Below are 14,124 nucleotides of genomic sequence, written 5' to 3'. Positions count from 1 at the left end.
ACAGAGTCCCTGAAAGCATACAGCTTCATTTATGTCTTTAAGCACCATCAGAACACTGACTCACCCGCGGTCTGCAATTTGCTCTCACTGTTCCTCAGGCCAGTGTCTGGTGTGGCATTAGCAGCCACACAAGAGACATCAGACCATCGAATGTTCTCATCGTGCCGAGCAAATTTTGGAACATAGCATGTTCCAAAATAAACTCTTTTGAAAAGGAAGCAGGTCACTACAAAAGGACCAGCAATTATTTATTTTAATCTTTCAGGAATAAATTCTCAAATGATCCTGCACCTCTTGTGACATTTGGATGTTGGTTGAGATCTTTCTTCCCAAAGCTGGAGAGATTGTGTTTCTTCCATAAATATTTATTAGTAATGATAGTGTTAGCTCTTTCTTATTTAGCTTACTATGCAGCAGGCCCTATGCTAAGTATTTTGTGGACCTAATTAAAAGTAATCCTCACAGGGCTTCCCTGGTGGCGCAGTGGTTGAGAATCCGCCTGCCAATGCAGGGGACACAGGTTCGAGCCCTGGTCTGGGAAGATCCAGCATGCCACGGAGCACCTGGGCCCGTGAGCCACAACTACTGAGCCTGCGCGTCTGAGCCTGTGCTCCGCAACAAGAGAGGCCGCGATAGTGAGAGGCCCGCGCACCACGATGAAGAGTGGCCCCCGCTTGCCACAACTGGAGAAAGCCCTCGCACAGAAACGAAGACCCAACACAGCCATAAATAAATAAAAAAAAAAAAAGTAATCCTCACAAAAGAACATGAAGTTGGCACTGCCCATCACCAGCCTAGTGCAGAACTTTTGCTGTTCTTTCTCTCCTCATCCCTTTATGTTTTTCAGTGATGAGACATATTCTTTTCATCCATAACACTAGGTCTGAGGCATGACCATCCTTAGAAAGAAACTCATTAAAAAATTTGTACTGATTTATTCTGTAACTGCTTATAGACTAGCTAGAACAAGAAACTCAAACTGCTTATTTTTGAGTGCTTTTTTTTTTTTTTTCCAGTTGTCATATGCAGACTTCTCATTAAAACACCTTTCCCTCATATTGTAGACAGATCTCGGATGGAGAGTCAAGCCTTTTCCACCACAAGGGGCTGCCTTGCAGCTGGGCAGGAGGAACTCATCCTCCTGCAAGAGAAAGTCAAGAATGGGAAACTCTCTGTGGACGAAGCCCTGGAGAAATTTAAACACTGGCAGATGGGAAAGACTGGCCTGGAAATAATTCAGCAGGTAATACAGACCCCAGTCCCTTCTGGAGCATTCCCTCAGGTGCAGATCTCCAGCATCTTTGTAAGCCTCTTTCTCTTAACAAGAAATACAGGTAACTGTTTTTTGTTTTTAACTAGCCACACACAAAAAAGAGGTTTTAAACTACCAGTTAGAAGTTCGACAATACCCAGATTTCATGTTTACAAACCATCGATGAACTCAATGCTGAGACCATGTATATCAGAGCTAATACCTAATCAACTTATAAGGCTGTCCTTAGTACAGTGCATGTTTTATGAATTTCATTGCTGAAATTAAGGTGAAGCATCTTTACACTAACATGCTCAGAATTCTGAAGAATGTATTATGTAGACCAGACTTAAAGGGAACAAGAAAATGATTGAAATCATATGAGACAATAGTCCTAAGTAAAATTTAGTAAGTTTTATCTTCTCCTTAACCTTTGGAAAAATAAATATATATATACATATATATCAGGATTTGCATGTATATAAATATATACATACATAAATATATATATCAGGATTTGCATATATATGAATATATATATCAGTCAGGATTAACAGAGAAATTATGCCAAGAGTATTAACTTCAGATAAGCTTGTCTTCTTTAAACATAATTTACATCCTGAGAGGGGACTGCAGTAGGTGGTTCTAAGAGAAAAATGAAAACAAAATATACCCTGTGTAATATAATATACACCCCATGACATTCCTCAGTGAGGGGTATCAGGACCATATTCTAGCTATCCATCAAGCCTTCCCACTCCCAAAATATTTTACCAGTTTTTTTCTTCTCATCATATAAAACCCCAGTACCTTAAAAGCCAGTTCTCAGGCAGCTGTTGGATTAAACACATTTCATTAGCTACATTAGGCCTAAGTATAAATAATCATTAATAGCATAATATGCTACCTTTCCCAAGGATCATTTTTATTTAAAAACAATGCTTAAGCAAACATTTTTAAACGACAGGGAAATGAAGTACAATGGTGATTCAAGCAATGTGGCATATAGACAGGATATAGTTTAGGCAAGGGACTTTTCCGATGCATCTGAGATCACAAGCCTTGTCAGAAATCACCTGTCTCTATGGATAGCTCTTGTTGTGGTTAGGTGACTGGACCTGGTCAAGATTTTGCAGTGTTAAGCAAGGGCAGTTCTTTTGCCAAACAGATGCTAAGAATGCTGATTGTAGAGTTCTGTAACGGATCGTTGTTCATGGTCAGAACTACAGTATTGCTTTCAATCCACACCACTGCCATCACCATCAGGCATCCTTCTTATGCCGAAATGGGTAAAATGTGCCTAAGTGCAGACCTACAAGTCACTTTCCTAGCAATGCTAGAGAATAAGTTATATACGTTTTGTTAAGTCAGTTGTACCTCATCCTTCTTAGACCCTTCAATCATAAAATTTACAATTTAAAGTGATCCAACCTAAATACTTTCTTGGTAAGGGTTTCACTAGTTTATTAAACCCTTGGTTGTTTATATGTTATTTGTGTATTTATATTCAATACTGTTTTAGAAAGAATTTAAGGTGGTCTATACTCAACTACTCTGAGACCAATGTGGCTTATCTAATATATAGGGATAATGGGATCATGAATACAGTAAGCAAAACAAAACAAAACACTTTAACCTGTAAATGCAAGAACAAACACTGAGATTACTTTCCATTAGAGTCCAAAGTTTGTGACTCTGACTGAGGACTGTGGGAGGAATCAGTCAGTTCTTTTCCATTTCTTTCCCAAATTTATTGAGATATCATTGACTTTGTCTAAATTTAAAGTATATAACGGGTTGATGTGATATATTGCAAAATGATGACCACCATAGCATTAGCTAACACCTCCATCATGTCAGAAAATTACCATTTTTGTGTGACGAGAACATATAATGCTAACTCTCTTAGCAACTTTCAAGTTGCTAACTATAATATATATATAATACAGTACTGTTAAATATAATCATCCTGCTGTACATTAGATCCCCAGAGCCTTCTTATTTTATAACTGGAAGTTGGTACCCTTTGACCAACATCAACATCTCCCTCCCCATTTCATCCACTCCTCAGCCCCTCATAACCATCATTCAACTCTGTTTCTATGAATTTGGGTTTTTTAGAGTTCACATATGTGAGATCATACAGTATTTGTCTTTCTCTATATGACTTATTTCACTTAACATAATGCCCTCAAGGTCCATCCATGTTGCCGCAAATGGTAGGATTTCCTTCTTTCTCCTTGCTGAATAATATTCCATTGTGTGTGTGTGTGTGTGTGTGTGTGTATACATATATAACACATCTTCTTTACCCATTCATCTGTTGATAGACACTTACATGGTTTCCATATCTTGGCTATTGCAGTGAACATGGAAATGCAGCTATTTCTTTGAAATCCTGATTTCATTTCCTTTGGATAAATACCCAGAAGTAGGATTGCTGACTCATATGGTGGTACTAATTTTAATGTTTTGAGGAACCTCCATACTGATTTCCATAATGGCTGTACCAATTTACATTTCCACCAACACTGCACAAGGCTTCCCTTTTCTCCATAACCTTATCTCTTACCTCGTGTCCTTTTGATGATAATCATTCTAACAGTTCTGAGGTAAGATCCTATTGTGGCTTTGATTTGCATTTCCCTGATGATTAGTGATGTTGAGAATTTTTTCATGTATCTGTTGGCCATTTTTATGTCTTCTTTGAGAGATGTCTATTCAGTTCCTCTGCCCATTTTTTAATCAAATTATATGGGATTTTTTTGCTACTGAGTTGTGTGCATTCTTTATATATTTTGGATATTAACTCCTTCTCAGATACATGATTTGCAAATATTTTCCCTCAGTCCATAGTGTGCCTTTTCATTTTGTTGACTGTCTCTTTTGCCATGCAGAAGCTTTTTAGTCTGCTGAGTCCCAGTTGTTTATTTTTGCTTTTGGTGCCTGTGCTTTTTCAGTCATATTCAAAACATCATTGCCAAGACCGATGTCAGAGAGCTTTTTCTCTGTGTTTTTTCAGTCAGTCCTTAACATAAGGGCCTGAACAAAAGTCAGAACAACAAAAAATGAATGTTCTCCATGTTTTCCCAACACACACTCATCCCCATATACTTTTCAATATTACTCTTGTAGTTGACAAAAATGTTCATTTGTATCCTGAGGATGAATCTCTCAGAGGTAGCTGTGAAGTTATATTATTCTTGACAGAGTTATTATCCTAGGAAAATAGGAGAAAAAGTGGCACAAATACAGAGTTAAGAGTAGAAGAGTTTCTAGGATAATGAAGACCATGTAGAATCCCTGGAGTCAAAGGTGAGATGGCTGAGAAAACCTTGCCTTTAGCTCTCCTCACTCCTGCTCACAATCAGTGAGTCCCTTGCTCCACTTATAGGAAGGGATCTTTAAGGCAGTGAAAACAACTCTAGGAAAAGTGGTTTCTAAGCTTCAGGGGCAACCCTTAGGAAAGGTGCTACTCTAGGTTCTCTTCTAAAAGCAGATTTTTTTGAATGTTAGCTTGCTTTACCTTTCAGTTAAATAGTTAACAGATGTTCAATGTAGAATATTGGGAAAGCAAAGAAAGGTCACAGGTGAGTTAAGAAGGGAATCCAGTTTGTGTATCATTTGCTACCATGTCCCTGGCTCTTAGAAGGAATTTCTAGTAAGGCATGTACCCTACAGAGGCTGGAGATGGGCTCAGACAGCAGCAGACCATCACTGTGTTGGCCTCCTGCTTTTGGACACCGAATAGCCAATGTAGATGCCTCAGGTGTTCGACTGGGAAAACAGCTCCCAAAAGAATTGGGCTCTGGGTTTCTACCCTGATTCTACCACTTATAACTGTGTGATTTGGGAAAGTTGCTTAACGTCTCTGTAGCTCAGTTTCCATATCTGTAAAGTGAGATGATGATGACATTTTATATCCACTTGATGAAGTTGTGAGGATTAAGTAAAATAATACACGTAAAGTATCGAGGACGGTGAGTTCCAAATTAACACTAAGTAGAAGTGGTGGTACTGGTGATAGCGGTTAAAGTTTTCATCTTAATCCGCGACAGATTTGTGAATCTTGACTTCTGTCTCCTGGTTGTTCCCTCATTAAGGAAAAACTACGCCAACTACGAGATTGCATTATTGGGAAGAGGCCAGAAGAAGAAAATGTCTACAGTAAGTAAAATTTGCCTGCTATTCAAAAATAATAGAGTGGAAAATGCAAGGACGGTGGAGTCAAACAGGCCAGAGCTCAAATCTATACTCTGTCACTTCCCAGCTGCTTAAACTGGACAGTGTCTTAATCCTTGGTATTCAGGGTCCTTGTCTGTGAAACAGGAATGATTATACATATATCTGGAAGTGGTCGTCCAAGTTAACAGATAAAATACTTTTCACCTTCTCTGGCCCATAATGGACCTTCAATAAATGCTAGTTACTTCCTTTCCTTTGATTTCTATGTAAGTTGCAAATAAGATAATTCTGCTCCAGTTGTTTGGTGTTTTTTTGTTTTTGTGTGTGTGTGTGTGAGTGTATGAGTCATTATATAGGGTATTAAATTATTAAGGAGTCACACTTTTTTTAAATAAGGTAGAATATTCTCAATATAGTCAATTCTCACAACTGTCCACATGTGGATCATTTTAAATTATAAATTTCGTGTTGCCTTGTCCTGAAGCTATCATGCTTCTTTGCAACGCAGATTCTCCTTGCTAATAATTAACAGTCGCTCCCAGGGGGGAAAAGCATTCATTTGAATGGTAACACAAACCAAACATTATTAAGACGGTAAATCTTCTCCAAAGATAAACAACACATTCCAAAATTGAAAATAAATTACCTTGTCACTCTCTGATCACTGTCCCCAAGTCCCTACCCCTGCACAAATAATTAAACACGAACAACCACTAGCAAAGCTTGAAAGCTTCCATCTCTTCCATTTTCAATAATATTGCATAGCCTTTAGCTAGTACTTCATGCTGAAATTCACCATGTTAAAATTCGCTTTCTTTTTTACATTATTGGGTTGTTATCTACTTTTCCATAGAGAATTCTTTAAGCTCTCTTAGAAATGTTTTCTAAAACAGAAATATACTTTCTAAAATAATTAAAGTCATAAACACAAGACTAATTTACAAATAACTGAGTTCTACAGACCTCCACTGTAATGTGGAATAAGAGTAAAATTTTAACAATGTATAAAATTACAAACAATATAAATAATTTTACTAAGAAACATTAAGTAGTAGTAGTAGCTGATATTTATTAGCTATCTATCTGCTATACACTTAATATTATCTTATTAACAACCCTTTGAGATAGGCATTAGTCCCAATTTATAAATAAGGAAACGGAGAATCTGAGAAACTAAGAAGCCCCTAAACACACAGATTAGAGACTACAACCTACGTCTATTGGAATCCAAAGTTAATACTCCTAATCATTAGGAATTAACTAGTTCCCCTTCCAGCCAAAATGGCATTAGTAGTACCAGACAGATCCTCCCACTGTAAGAATACAAATACTGGGCAGAAAAATGAGGCAGCTGATTTCAGGGAGTAGACAATAGGCAGCCTAAGACTGTAATCTCAGAGAAAAACAAAATGTATGAGCTATCTCTCATGATTGCCCAGTAGACTGATTTTCTGGCTACAATCTGTGCAAAGCAAGCAAGCAGTCCTGTCAAACTGAGGGGTGCAAAGATCAGAATTCAGGGCAGCCAGAGCTGCTGGGATGTGTATGGTGGGTCACTGAAGAGGAGGTAGCTGCGTAGAGAGGTAACCGCAGAGGGAGTGAGGGACTCCAAACGTCTGTGGCTGAGAGATGAGCTGTACATGTGCAGGGCGAGACCACTCAAGGCATACAAGATAACTGCTTTCAGCACTTTGAAGGCAGAACAGAGACACTGGAGATTGAGCAGAGCCAGGAAAAAGCCAAACCGGGGATGTTTGAGTTCTGCCCTGCCAGAGCAGAAAGGTCTCCTTAACACTTTGTTAAAACACCTGGCATCCTGCTGTGACACCCAAGAAGTATAATGAGTAAGGACTATGACTTAGAGTAAGACCTACTCTAGACATGCCCCAGCAAAGCCTCAAACCAAGCCCCTACAGGAGCCCCACAGAAGACAGAGTTTGTAGGCTTAGTCCTACTGAGAGCCTTAGAAAACACCTTGGGCTAACTATAGGTCAACACTGAAAAGAGCAGAAAACCAAGCTTACCACAAGTTCATGCCAGTAATCAAACTGCCTGCTAAAACAAGAACCTATACTCATCGAAGGAATATTACAGAATCCAGAATATACAGCAGATTATCTTTGAAGTCCAGTGTTCAGGGCTTTTTTTTAATAAAAGAAGAGGTATAAAAAAAAAGAAAAATGTAATTAATAGAAAAGAAAGCCATCAATAAAAACTGAACCTGAGATGATCCTGTTGTTGACCTTAGCAGACAAAACTTTAAATTATGAACATATTTAAATTAACGAAAAGTATGGTTTTAAGGAGTATATAAATATGAAATCTCAGCAGGAAAATTGGAGCTATATAAAAGAACCAAATGGAAATTTGTAGAAATTAAAATTACAATAAGAAAATGAAAAATTTATCAGAAGAGCTTATCAGCAGATTGGATATAGCAAAAGTAAGAGTTAATGAACTTGAAGACAGATCAACAGAAATTATCCAATATGATGAACAGGGAGATAAAAAGACTTTAAAAATGAATGGAGCCTAAGAGACATGTAGTACAATATAAGACACTCTAGCATACATGTAATCAGAATTCCAGAGGAAAAAAGAATGAGTTTGGGCCAAAACATTTTACAAGAAATGGCGGTCAAATACTTTCCAAATTTAATGTAAACTACCTCCATACTGTTCCAAGAACTTCAAAAAATTCCAATTAGCATAACTGTTAAGAAAACTACATCTGGGCAACTTGTAGTCAAACTACTTCAAGTCAAGATAAAGAGAAATTCTTGAAAGCAGCCAGAGAAAGAAGACACTTTACATATAGAGGGAAAAGTATAAGCATATTCCATATTCACTACATATTCACTAATTGCTTATCAGAAACATGGAGGACTAAAGACAGTGCAGTAATATCTCTAAAGTGCTAAAAGAAAAACAAATGACCACTTAGAATTGTATATCCAGGAAAAATAACCTTCAAAAATTTGTTGAAATAGAGACATTTTCAGATAATCGAAATCAGAGAATTCATAGACAGCAAAACTGCAATGTAAGAAATGCTAAAGAATTTCATACAAGGTGAAGGGGTTATTGAAGGGGTTATTAACAAACAAAAACTCAGATCCACACTAAGGAATAAAGAACACTGAAAATTTTACAAAGCAGATAGAAATAAAATATTATGTTTTCTTTTTTCTCATAAATTATTTCAAAAACAACTGTTTAAAGCAAAATAGTAACACTTAAATTAAGGTTTATAGCATATGAAGAAGGAAAAGATGTGAAAACGATTATGCAGATACAGAGGGTGCAGATAAGTGGAATTATACGGTTGCAAAATTTTTGTAACATGTAGTTCCAGGTATGGAATATAAAGAATCAGTTATAAAGAAGAGGAAAGATTAAGGTAAGAAAGATGAAGTGTCAAGTGTAAGACATGAAGCATGAAGAAGTACACTATTGTCTCTAAATAGACTGTAAGTTAATGGTACGTATCTTAGTTATAAAGTAGATAGATAGATAGATAGATAGATAGACAGGTAGATAAAGAAACTAATAGAGGAAATAAAATGTAACACTGAAAAGCTATTTGATTCGCCAAAAAGTAAAGCAGGAAAGTAGCAAAAACATAAACAAAATGGATTAGTAAATAACCAAGAACAAGATGTTAGTATTAAACTGAGTCATATCAATAATTGTGTTAAATGTAAATAGATTAAAAGTATCATTTAAAAGGTAGACATTTTCCAGCCTGATAAAAAAGTAATACCCAACTTTGTGCAATCTAAAGGCCATGCACTTTAAATATAAGACACAGATAGGTTAAAAGTAAAGATGGTAAAAGATCTACCATGCCAATAGTAAGCGTAAGAAAGCTGGCATGGCTATATCAATACAAGACAAGATGAATTTCAATACAAAGAGTATTACAAGAGACAAAAGAGGATATTACAAACTGACCAAAGGGCAGTTCACTAGGAAGATACAAAAATCCTAAATATTTTGTGTACCTTAAACTGTGTATGTATTTATGAGTTTTCTCAAAACTCATGAAGCAAAATTTGATAGTACTCAGAGATGTTTTCACCTATTTCTTAGTAATTGATAGAAGAAATAGAAAAAAAATCAGTAACAATATAGAAGATCTAAACAACACTGTCAACAAACTTGACCTAATTAACTTTATAGAACAGGGCATCAAAAAAAGTTCGGAATACATGTTTGTTTAAGGTGTACATGGAAAGTTCAGCAAGACAGAACACGTACCGGACTATCGAAAATTTTCAATAAATTTAAAAAGATTGAAATCTTCAGAGTATGTTCTCTGAAAGATTTCAGTCTTTTGAAATCTTTTATCTCTTACCACAACAGAAATAAATTAGAATTTAATTAAGAAATTAGAAAAAAAATCTCTCAAAATAGTTAAGAATTAAATACAACATTTCAAAGTAACCCATGGGGTCAAATAAGAAATCACAAGGAAATATTTCAACCTGAATGATAATGAAAACACAACATTACAAAATTGTGGAATGCAACCAAAACAGTACTTACAGGGAAATATATGGCTATAAATGTGAAAATAGAAAAGATGAAAAATTTAAGATCAATGATCTAAGGTTCCACCTTAGGAAACTAGAAAATGAAAAGCAACTAAATCCAAAAAGAGCTGAGAGGAAAACATAATAATAAGATCAAAAATCAATGAAACAGAGAAATAATAGAGAAAATTAACAAAACCAAAAATTATTTTAAAATGTTAATGAAATTGATAAGCCCATGGCAAAAATGATCATGCACAAAAGAGAAAACAAGAGTCCTATATCAGGAGTTAAAGTGAGGCTATCACAACAGATCCTACAGACATTAAAAAGATTCTAAGGAGATATAATTAAGTTTTTGCCAATACATTAAACAACTCAGACAAAAAGGGCAAATTAATTAAAAATAAAACTTACCAAACCTGACTCCAAAGGGGAAAGAAAAGAAAAACCCTACACTTCTGTGAGTAATCTCTTTGTAGTCTGACTTTTAGAACTTTGTTAATGTTTTACATACTCAACAAACTAGGATGGGGACTGAGAAGGGGACAAGATGGAATATATAAGCAGAAGAAAACGAACCTCACAGTATTACAAATAAATAACATATCCACACTAAAGGGGGATAGAAAAAAAACAAATAAATTTAGAAAACAGCATATTCTAAGACTAAAATTAAAAGAAAAAAAAACAGTACATAAAAATTGTATTCTGGGCTTCCCTGGTGGCACAGCGGTTGAGAATCTGCCTGCTAATGCAGGGGACAGAGGTTCGAGCCCTGGTCTGGGAAGATCCCACATGCCACGGAGCAACTGGGCCCATGAGCCACAACTACTGAGCCTGCGCGTCTGGAGCCTGTGCTCCGCAACAAGAGAGGCGGCGATGGTGAGAGGCCCGCGCACCGTGATGAAGAGTGGCCCCCACTTGCCACAACCGGAGAAAGCCCTTGCACACAGGCGAAGACCCAATACAGCAAAAATAAATAAATTAATTAAAAAAAAAATTGTATTCTATACTCCAGTTAGTAGGTCTTATTTCTCCACAGGGGTATAGTTGAGCAATTTCAAAACTACTTTATGTATATTCTAGCATTGAGTAAACAAATAAATTCACTATTGATAATGAGAGCCAGGTTTCCTATTGTCAGAGAAAGGAGTTACAACTAAGGAAAGAAGGAAGCCCAGAATGAACCTTGTAGTATTGGACTGGAATTGGAGGTAAAAGCACAACAACTCATGGTTGTTAATATTGGGTTGGCCAAGATGTTTGTTCAGGTTTTTCCATAAGATCATATGGAAAAACCTGAATGAATGTTTTGGCCAACCCAATATACATGTTACACATAAATATAGAAATATAGTTGTATATATATTTCCTTAGCTCTGTCTGCTGAGAGCACCTAGAAACAATGACAGCCCAGCAACATTGAGCACATCTAGTACCTAGATCTTAGTTCACAAAAAGAAAAATAGCTAGTAAGCATGTGAAAATATGCTCAACATCATTAATCATCAGGAAAAAGTAAATTGAATTACACTGAGGTACCAATACACAACAAATATAGCTAAATTTGTTTAATATTGTCAAAGTTAAGCAATTAGAATGTGGAAGAACTGGACATGCACTGCATGCATTGCTGATGGGAGTGTAAAGTGTTGTGACGACTACAAATATTAAATATTCACTTACTATCGATAGATAACCTAGCTATTCAAGAGAAAGAAAAGATGGAAAATATGTTCATTCAAAAACATGTTCATGAAAGTTCATAGCAGTTTCATTCATAATAGCCAAAGTGGAAACAATCCAAATGTCCAAAAGATTAGGTAATTATATTGTGATATATTCACACAATGGAATACTACTCAGCAGTAAAAAGGGATACCTACTATCACACACACAACCAGAATGCATCTCACAGATAATATGCTGAGTGAAAGATACCAGATGCAGAAGAATACCTGCTTTAAGATCCCATTTATCTGGACTTCTAGATAAAACAAATCTATAGAGATAGAAATCAGCTCAGGGGCCATCAGGGGTAATGGTGAGTGAGAATTGAGGTAAGGGGGCACAAGGGAGTTTTCTGTGGAGATGAAATGTTCTCTGTGCTAATGGGGGTGATGGGTATATGCTATATAGATTTGTCAAGAGTCATCAACCTATACACTTAAAAATGTGTGACTTGTACTGTATGTAAGTAGTTCTGAATAAGGTTAATTTTTAAAAATACTTGAATAGCTCAGGCTAAAAGAATATCAAAGCAGAGTAGGAATAGCATCGACATATGTATACTACTAAATGTAAAATGGATGGCTAGTGGGAAGCTGCTGTATAGCACAGGGAGACCAGTTCGATGCTTTGCGACGACCTAGAGAGGTGGGATAGGGAGGGTGGGAGGGAGGCTCAAGAGGGAGGGGATATGCAGATATACATATGCATATAGCTGATTCACTTTGTTGTACAACAGAAACTAACACAGTATTGTGAAGCAATTATACTCCAATAAAGATCTATTTTTTTAAAAAAAGAATTCATCAACAACAAAAAAAAGAGTAGGAAGCTTTTATTAAGTGTCAAATATATCTAAAATCATAATAATGTGGGGCAAGTGTCAGAAGGAAAAAAGACAAAAATTTAAAAAGACATAGTTTCACACTTAGTGGCTGGAGGTTAGTATTTTTTAAATCACGTTGTGAAACTACATAGTCACTTCAAGGACAAAAGTAGTCAAACAATAAGAAGAAGCAACCTTAAGATAAATATTGAGCAAAACTCAGTAGAATATGCTTTTTTTGTCTTGTAGATAAGCTCATCATTGTGCACCATCCAAATGGTAAGTGGTGTTTATAGAAGGATTTAGGACTAAAACAAAGCTCATAGTAAACCAACTTTTATATTAATGTAAACCTAATGTGATTAAGCTGGTCACTGTAAAAACTCACAGATATTTTATATTTGTAAGCAAAACCACTTGATATCCAAAATAAATGTGAGAAGATTCTAGAATAGCAATGCTAGAGGCGTTGTGATATAGTAAAAGAAGGACCTGCTTTGAACTCTGACCTGGCTCTTCACGACTTACTAGCTGTGGCCTTTGGCTTAAACTCTTTAAGCCCCAGTTCCCTCATTTGTAAAATGCAGATAAGAAGTCTATCAGCTCCGTGATTTGTGTCCACCTAGAGGGGTGGGATAGGGAGGGAGGGAGGGAGACGCAAGAGGGAGGGGATATGGGGATATATGTATATGTATAACAGATTCACTTTGTTATAAAGCAGAAACTAACACACCACTGTAAAGCAAGTATACTCCAATAAAGATGTTAAAAAAAAAAAAAAAGAGGGCTTCCCTGGTGGCGCAGTGATTGAGAGTCCGCCTGCCGATGCAGGGGACACGGGTTTGTGCCCCGGTCCGGAAGGATCCCACATGCCGCGGAGCGGCTGGGCCCGTGAGCCATGGCCGCTGAGCCGCGCGTCCGGAGCCTGTGCTCCGCAACGGGAGAGGCCACAACAGTGAGAGGCCCGTGTACCGCAAAAAAAAAAAAAAAAAAAAAGAATTCTATCGTGGAGATTACTATAAAAACATGATGATTTGTGTAAATGGAGCTAACCGCTTGATAAGTGGGAGATGTTGATAGGACAAATGAAATTGAAATGGCACGCAATAGCTGGAGGGGTTCCCTTCAGTGTGATGGGGGAGGATGGGTGCAGAAGGTAGGGAGGGTAGAGGGGAGCTGCAGGCCAGCTGGGGGCTGTCCCATGAGCTCCAAGCACTGCCTGCAGCCTTGAAGCACAGGGCTGACTGCAGGAATGGAGAGGCACGTGGCTGGGATGGAAAGTGAGAAACCTGTGAGAAAAGCAGGAAGTAGCATGGGCCAAGGTGGAGCAGTAGAAACAAACTTTTACTTTAAAAAAAAAAAAAAGTGTGCTTTGCAATTGCCTGATTCTGGTAAATGGGGAAGAGAAAAAGAAGAAAAAGGCATAATCAAGTGGAGCTTGTTATTCGAAGATGCTGGATTGTTTCTGAGCTGAAGCAACTCCTTGGGTATCCTATTCTAGCCAATCCCTATGTGTAGGAGAAATTAATACATACTTGTCAAGGGTGCTATTTAAATATGCCCTTTTTGATCTCTTTAATATTTTTTTCTTTACC

General features: G+C 37.0%; 1 protein-coding gene and 1 long non-coding RNA gene across 8 annotated transcripts in view; one reads left to right on the top strand and one right to left on the bottom strand.

Moving 5' to 3' along the window:
- Positions 1-14,124, bottom strand: part of LOC309792871 — a 98,660-nt gene that overhangs the window by 791 nt on the left and 83,745 nt on the right. The window lies entirely within an intron of this gene.
- Positions 1-14,124, top strand: part of BANK1 (B cell scaffold protein with ankyrin repeats 1) — a 322,904-nt gene that overhangs the window by 306,082 nt on the left and 2,698 nt on the right. For 5 of the 7 annotated variants that reach the window (XM_082602768.1, XM_082602766.1, XM_082602765.1 and 2 more), the window contains exons 12-14: positions 1,065-1,243; positions 5,356-5,419; positions 12,779-12,808. In XM_082602768.1, coding sequence (XP_082458894.1) covers positions 1,065-1,243; positions 5,356-5,419; positions 12,779-12,808 — 273 coding nt within the window. Of the gene's footprint in view, positions 1-1,064; positions 1,244-5,355; positions 5,420-12,755; positions 12,809-14,124 lie in introns of all 7 variants that reach the window. The other 2 variants (XM_082602769.1, XM_082602767.1) reach the window with 2 other exon arrangements.

Source organism: Mesoplodon mirus (assembly GCF_964341445.2).
Source record: "Mesoplodon mirus genome assembly, chromosome: 2".
NCBI classification, from domain to species: domain Eukaryota; kingdom Metazoa; phylum Chordata; class Mammalia; order Artiodactyla; family Ziphiidae; genus Mesoplodon; species Mesoplodon mirus.
Note: the sequence above shows the minus strand (reverse complement) of the source record. Positions and strands in the feature narration are given on the sequence as shown.